The sequence below is a fragment of the Micropterus salmoides genome, unplaced genomic scaffold (genome assembly GCF_014851395.1).
Source record: "Micropterus salmoides isolate LMB-PRFRI ecotype aquatic unplaced genomic scaffold, ASM1485139v1 Ms_hic_scaffold_4, whole genome shotgun sequence".
In the NCBI taxonomy this organism is placed as follows: Eukaryota; Metazoa; Chordata; class Actinopteri; order Centrarchiformes; family Centrarchidae; genus Micropterus; species Micropterus salmoides.
The window spans coordinates 22,055,399-22,062,823 of NW_024043372.1; the positions used below are offsets into that span (position 1 = coordinate 22,055,399).

The 7,425-nt window shown below is 39.7% G+C and overlaps 1 protein-coding gene across 1 annotated transcript; it reads right to left on the minus strand.

Moving 5' to 3' along the window:
• Window positions 1–1,414: 1,414 nt before the first annotated feature.
• Window positions 1,415–6,546, minus strand: srsf3b (serine and arginine rich splicing factor 3b). The gene is made up of 6 exons (XM_038696940.1): window positions 6,397–6,546; window positions 5,469–5,679; window positions 5,220–5,360; window positions 3,281–3,319; window positions 2,306–2,392; window positions 1,415–2,070 (listed from the first exon to the last, which is right to left on the minus strand). Exons 2-6 carry the CDS (start codon window positions 5,669–5,671, stop codon window positions 2,043–2,045), a joined length of 498 nt encoding a protein of 165 aa, XP_038552868.1. The 5' UTR covers window positions 5,672–5,679; window positions 6,397–6,546; the 3' UTR covers window positions 1,415–2,042.
• Between the last annotated feature and the right edge of the window lie 879 nt (window positions 6,547–7,425).

The following is a 7,425-nucleotide window of genomic DNA, read 5'->3' on the forward strand; positions in this document are numbered from 1 at the left end:
TGAAGCATGGTGGAGGTAATGTCATGGCTTGGGCGTGCATGGCTGCTTCTGGAACAGGCTCATTAATATTTATTGACGATGTAACTGATGATGGTAGCAGCAGAATGAATTCAGAAGTGTACAGAAACATTTTGTCTGCCAATTTACGGAGAAATGCATTGAAACTGGCCAAGTCAATCACCTGACCTTAACCCAGTAGAGCATGCATTTGACATCCTTAAGAGGAGACTGAAGGGAGAAACACCCCGAAACAAACAAGAAGCATCACAAATGAAGAATGCAACAGTTTGGTGATGTCGATGGGTCGCAGGCTTTTTGGCAGTTATTGCAAGCAAGGGTTATACCACCGAATATTAAATGTTTAGATTTGTTCCCTTACTTTGCTCACCTAAGAATGCTGTGGTCTAATACAAACGGTGATATGTCCTGAGTTGTTTAACATGTCTAGATGTGACTACTAGGAAATAAAAGCTGAAATTCTGAACTCTTGTCTCATGAACTCATCTTTTGATCTTAAACCCAAATGTCTTCAGTGAACAACAAAAACAAAGAAATTTGCCTTACTGTTCCAATACGTTTGGAGGGGAGTGTATCCGCAGTTCATTTTAGCCAAACATCAAATTAAGCTGCAACTTATTTCCTGTGCTATATACACTGTGCAGCCATCTCCTGCTGTAATAAATCAAATCTTTGTATAATTCATCACTTCTCTGTATAAATGTATATGTATATATAGCTATTTTCTGTAATGTATTTTTTAAAAATGTTAAAATAAAGTTTAACTGCTCAGTTTTGAATATCTAAAATGTGAATTTCCCAGTTTCAATTAAAGATTTGTTTATATCTTTGGATTGTTTTAAAAATGTATTCAAGATATCTCAATTATTTTGGATGTTTTTACTCAACATATTAATGCATACCTATTGTACAAAATGAAACTGATGACAATACTGAGCTATGACTGACCAAAGCTCAAGTGGAGATGCATTTGAATTACTGAATGATTTACTATTTCAAAGGTTTTCTATCAACATAATAAGTGGATAATATAAAATGTTAAAATACCTCATTAAGCCAAATTCCATGGCAAAATCAGCAGCACTAAGTGTCGTGACATCTATGAAGAACTAAGTGTAAGTGAAGTTGAAAATATGTCAATAGAAACTGGTAAATAAATAGGAAAGCAGAGCTGCTCAACCCAAATTAACTGCCCCACCAATTAACAGAGGGACCAACTAAAGCCACTTTGATTTAATTAATTTTGTGGCAAAGTGACTGAGCTGAATAATCAGTCTGTGGACCATTGAGGCTGTGGGAGTGCCCTCTTGTGGAAAAGAAACATGGTTGATAAAAAACAAACAAACTGCATACTGGCCTTTCTTCAGGAATAGATGGAAAGAATACATACAATACATACTTTTAATCAACTGGTATGTTTAATTGAGAGACAATTTCACATCGTATCAAACAAATGAAAAAATAATGGTAAACTTCAAAAATTAGACTTGTGTACATTACACCTTTTTTTAACCCAATGCCATAGTTTAGCATCTTGAATGAGGGGGTGTGTTTATTACACCCAGCCATTCACAGATGGAAACCTTCAGTATGAAGTAAGAAAGTAGCACGTTGAAAATAGGTTGGCTTTACAGACAATCAAAAGGAGGGAGTTTCTAACAAATCCCAATCCTTCTTTTTAAAAAAAGAAAGAAAATGAGGAACTACTCATACTAAGTCAAACTACACAGTACATCATCAACAAAAACCAAAGCTCTTAAGATATTAACTATGAACTGGAATGATGGGTGGCACAACTGTTTCAAGACCGACAAGATGGACGTGACTTACGTGATGCAACACACCTGCACACACCCACTAAGCGTATTTGAAAATGACCGTAACAAGAAAGGGGGAGGGACACTAAAATGCATGATTGTTTAAAAAACCCAACACAAAAATGACCATGTTGAAGTCCATCAAATGAAACGGCAACGCCTGTACAGCCGTTCATCAAACTCCCTTTACACCTGACAGACTGTCCTCTACTTCCTGTCATTAGACCTGGAGCGGCTGTGGGGGGGAAAAAAAATAAATTGTTGTCAAAGCTGGCAGACTCAAACCAAAGGACACCTAGGTCTGTATGCTGCTTAATCGTGCATGAGTGTTATTCTCAGTGGTCTAGAGAAAACCCAAAGTGATCTATAGTAGTATCAATAGGCAAGTCATTACTATGCTTCACATTAAACTATCAAATATTAGGACACAAGAATTAAAATTATTTTAAAATACAAAAAGATATCTATACCTCCTTGACCGTGAGAAGGACCTCGAAGGTTTGTGGTTCCTGTCCCGGGAGAGGGACCTCTCCCTCCTCCTGTCTCTGGAGAAAGACCTGCAAATGCCAAACCATCCCATTCAGTCAACATTGCTGACATCTTCTAGATACTTAATCATGTTTGCCTGCTAAGTTATGTACATGACTAGTGGGGGTTGGGTTCCAATCGTCTGTTTCATTTTGAATCTGGTTTCTGGTTAACGCTAACAAATCTCTCATCTTTTATCAACGTAGATTATACTAGCTTTAGCCAATGAACATGAATTCTTTAAAAGTTACAGTGAAAACTTTCTTAGCTGTTTAAAGTACTCTCTGCAAGCCAGCGTCTGTATGCTCTACTCTTTGAGTGAAAAGAAACATTACAGCTGCAAGTGGATGGTGTGTTTTTGTATTTAAACAGTGTGGATACTTATTTTCTAGAGAATTTATCTAGCTGATCGCAGCACCTCCATTGCAGGAGAGGCTCCTAGTTAAACTTTTTAGGCCCATCAAATCAGTATTTTGAGCTCACCAACTTCATAATTCTGAATCAGGATCACTAGTACTTGGATTAAGAAGTTGGTGAAAAATCTGGCATAAACACCACTATTTTACAGCTGTTATTTTAATGTGTCAGAACAATACAAATGACTCAACATTTCATACCTTCTGCTGCTCATCTCATTTTAAAGTTGTGAACATTAGTCAGGCTTAATTAAAGTTAATTACTTTAGTTAACTTCTTAGCCAACAGGCAAATACAGATCTAAACTGAATCTGAGTTGTAGTTACTTAAAACTTTTGTTCTTTGCAAATGACAGCTAACTCTAATTAGGTTTAATCAGGGATTTTAAACGATTCAGATTCTACCCCCAACCATAATGACTAACAATGTTTCTGTAAGATTCAAGCTTTTGGGTTGAACTTGTGCATCTGTGGATGTGAGACATTCTGAAAGCTGACATACCTGCTTCGACTGCGGCTGAAGCTCCTCCTGCGTGGGGATCTGCGCAGGGAAAATACAAAGTGTTAACAGACAGACACACCGATCCCCCGTATAGCTCCATGCTATTCTAATCCTTTTCTTACATGGGCCTCCTTCAACACAGCCCTTTGTCTATCTCAGTAGCTCAAAATAGAAATAAAAGACTTGGGTGTTTTTCCAGGAGCACAATTATCTCAACCAGAAAACATAACTCACTGGCAATGGACCTAGTGCATAAAGATGGCAGGTGCTAAGGAACTCTCTCTCACCTATCCCACAGTGCCATGTGCGTCTTCAAATAAAGTCACCAGTGTGAATTATATTCCAGTATTTAATTTGAAGTGTAAGGCGTGTCTGAAGATTAATATGTAAGAATATTAATGGTGGAAGTTTACATTTGCCCCTATCAGAAGATTTCACGCCCGCACTGTGGACTGGCCGTGGTGTGGGAATAAAAAGACACACACAGAGGCCACCATCTGTATGAAACTGGTCCACTGCACTTACAGGGAGCACATAAGGAACTGGAAGCTAATAACAAAACAATATACTGGTCGCTGGGAATAAGTCTTGGGAAGCAACCAGGCTAAGTTCTGGTAAAACCAACCATACAGCACTTTTTTGATATTCATTTGGGGGGTTGAGGAGAGTTTTGATTTGTGTGACTTCATAATTCTGCTCAGAGCCCCAAGACATACCAGATGATTGTCTATAATCGAAATCTCTGGAAATGTGAAGTTGGACTGATTCAAATAATTAAAAAAAAGAACAACCTTTTCAAACCAGCTGTCTCTTCACTTTCAAAACTGTAATCATCAGTGTACTGAATGAAGCAGGAAAACTTACTAGTATTTTTGGTTTTCAACAAGCTAGATATGACGAAAGGGAGGCAGACTGTCGGCCGGGTAGGTAGAATTGGCTGAATAGGACTGGCCAGATGCTGCAAGGTGATTAGGTGGCAGGCAGATGGGGGCTGGCTGTGGCTTTTTTCCTGCTTTAATTGGTTAGCCGAAGGCTGCTGTTGGTAGGTTGTAGACTTTTGGGAACGAAATACGCTGATTGGTCGGGAATGTGAGGTGGGCCGCTGCCGTTTGGGTTAAGGTTGAAGGAGGAGGAGGCTGAGAACGGCATGCTGAGGAACCAATGGGTTGGTGCAACCTGACGACTGGCCATGCCTGGGTCATGTGACAGCACCAGCCAAGCCGATTGGGGCACGATGGTCAGCAGTCACATGATGCTGAAAGAGGACTAGTTGATTGACTCAGAGGGTGGTGAGAAGAGGCATGGTGGTGAGTCTGCAACGGGTTTCATTCTTATTAATATAGATGAAAAATAAAAAGCATCCTCAAACAAAAGGAAAAAAAAGCATCACATTTGGCACTTTCACCCCCCCCCCACCCAATTTTTTTTGTTTGTTTTTAAACAGATACTTTTTCCTGACAATTGCCTAATCCTATTTCGCCATTTTAAAGCAGTATGAATGTAGAAACTTTTAGCGTGTACAAACCAATGTACACCTCAAAAGAAACATTAGAGCTTAAAGAGGTCTTGTAGGCCAGATTTTAAGATGCATTTTGCAATAGAAAGGCTTCACTACATAATCTACTATAACATCCTATTTCATTATTTGGCTATGACTGTATCTGTTCAACTCCCTACATAAAATGAATAATAATATCAATGAGACGAAACTGCAAGCCTTAGACATTGCAACAATCACAAATGCATAATCATCAGAAAAGATAACAAGCACTTGTACTGTCTAGACTGGAAAAACATAAGCAATTACCCACAAATATTCTGTGGGTAAGAGGGTGGAAAGTAAGTAAGTAAGTCGCAGATCCAGATTTAAGTACACATTAAAGATCGTGCGAAAATAAGTTGTCCCTGCTTGTCACTGGCAAACAACAACATGGGTCACCTTCGTCTGGGTGGTGGGCTACGGCGCCTGTAGTCGTCTCGGTCTCGAGGACGCCTGCTCCATGAAGGGGGAGCACCACGGGTGCGGCTGCGCTTCTCACCATTGGACAGCTCTACTCGCACCCGGCAACCACACAATGTCCTATGAAACCACCAGTCATCATTAACCATTGTAATTACTGCAAAATGAATCCTGTTTCTCTCATGTTGGCCACTGTATCTCAAAATAGGTTTAGATTGTTGTGCCTACCTCCCATCAAGCTCACGCACAGCATCTGTTGCATCTCTGGGATCTTCAAATTCTACGAAGGCAAAGCCTGGAGGGTTCCTTGCCACCCAAACACTGCGGAGAGGACCATAGTAGCCAAATGACCTCTCTAACTCGGTCTTGTTTCCATTGTTGCCCAAATTTCCAACATAGACCTTGCAGTCAAGAGGACAGTCACGATGCATGACTGGATCTGAAAAATAATTAAAGACAGGGAATTAAGGCAGTGAAACGGGAAAGCCTGAGCCTGTGGACAAAGCCAAGTTAACAAAGCGTGTCGTGTGAAAATGAACGACAATAAAGCTACTTCCATTTCCGTAATATGCATTGCACCTATTTGCTTTCTGCAGCACTCATCTTTAAGAATGACCTCCAAAAAATTGATGTATCGTTGCAGCTTTTAGCGTTAGTAACTTAGCACTACATAATAAACATACTGCTACTATCCAAGAACCGCACCTACAATACATTCTTTACAATGTTTGGAAACGGAAAGGAGCTTGGCCTACTTTTCTGTCGGACTCCAACTGTGCTAACCTTACTTTAGCAACTGATAGCTAACAGGAACTATTTATGGTAGCTAAGCTAACGCTGACCCCTAAATAGGTTTCAGAAAGCGTTTGATTAACTGAGCGGCTAACCCCACATTGCTGCCTATATTGCAATTTTAAGTGTTTGTATCACACATTTGATATTAGATCATGAACCGACGCTTTGAAGCTAACGACTATTTAACGATAGCTAAAATGGCTGTCGCCTTTCTGAGGCCTAGTGTTGAGGAGGAGTAGCATTCAGTTAACAACCACATAATTCAAACAGTACGTTAAAAATATGTACTGATACGATGCATCGACCCAAGCATGACATTCTTCAGTACGACAAAACATTAAGATGTTCATTCAAACTCTACCGCGTTTGTTGCAATTCACAGTTTAGTCTATCAGCGCTCCGGCTCGTTTGTTCCTCTCGGTCTTCGATGGAAAATGGCGTGACGGAAAATAGTGGCTGGGGTGACCAGGTTGCTCCCGGGAGGGCGGGGTTAAGTTAATATTTGAGCGTGCGGCCTGTAAACCTCCCTTCTCACTATAAACTACTGCAAATATCTCACATCCTTTGAATTCAAAATTTAGTACTTTTTTTGGGAACTTCAAACGGATGACTGAAGTGCTTAACCGGTAATCATTAACGAATGTACACTGCAATGCCATCTTTGGGCACAGCGTGGGAGTCAATGTGGTTGTGGCGCTGTTTGTTTCATTCTGGAAGTGCAATATGCCATCACATATTAAGTACTTGCTATATAACTGGATCTGAATCTGTTAGGTGTCCAATGTATGGTTGAAAAAGTGTTGTTTTTGGTATATCCCTTTAAAAAGTCTCAATGGGACTGCCCTGTTAAAATAAAAGGTTAAATAACAAAATAAAATAAATAAAATGTGAACTCTTGTCTACCCCTAAAGCCTGACTGTGCAGGTATGAAGAATAAAGTTATGTAGGCCCAATGTTCCTGTCTTTGCATACCATCTCTGTTCAATATGGAAAATGTATCAAAGAGCACCAATACCGTGTTAGGTAATACGAATTCCTTGGTACTGGAAAGTCTGCCTCTTAAGGTGCATATGTTGATACTATCTCCATAGTTTACTATCTGTCAAGCTATCAAACACATTCACTGTGGAATGACATATATAGATTACTTTTCTAAACTGCTATAGTTTTGCTAACAAGTATTTTCAGATCAGGATCACAACGACAATTTTCAGTGGAACAAAAACTTCTATGAACAACTTTAACCTAGAAACAGAGCTGAAACATGAAGTGTGGGAGGAAGATAGGGATGATCCATCCACTTACCTCTGGGTTTTATGCAAATTCAGGAGTGTTCTTTACCTCTATAGGTCCTCATCTCAGCTCTTATAACAACTTGGTGTGCAATGAT

What these genes read in the sequence shown, in the direction of transcription:
- srsf3b (XM_038696940.1), bottom strand. Translation starts at nt 5,671, where the DNA reads ATGCATCGTGACTGTCCTCTTGACTGCAAGGTCTATGTTGGAAATTTG. An exon ending in AGCCCACCACCCAGACGAAG is followed by an intron (nt 3,320 to 5,219) that starts GTGACCCATGTT and finishes TTCCCTGCGCAG; the next exon opens with ATCCCCACGCAGGAGGAGCT. An exon ending in TTCAGCCGCAGTCGAAGCAG is followed by an intron (nt 2,393 to 3,280) that starts GTATGTCAGCTT and finishes TGGCATTTGCAG; the next exon opens with GTCTTTCTCCAGAGACAGGA.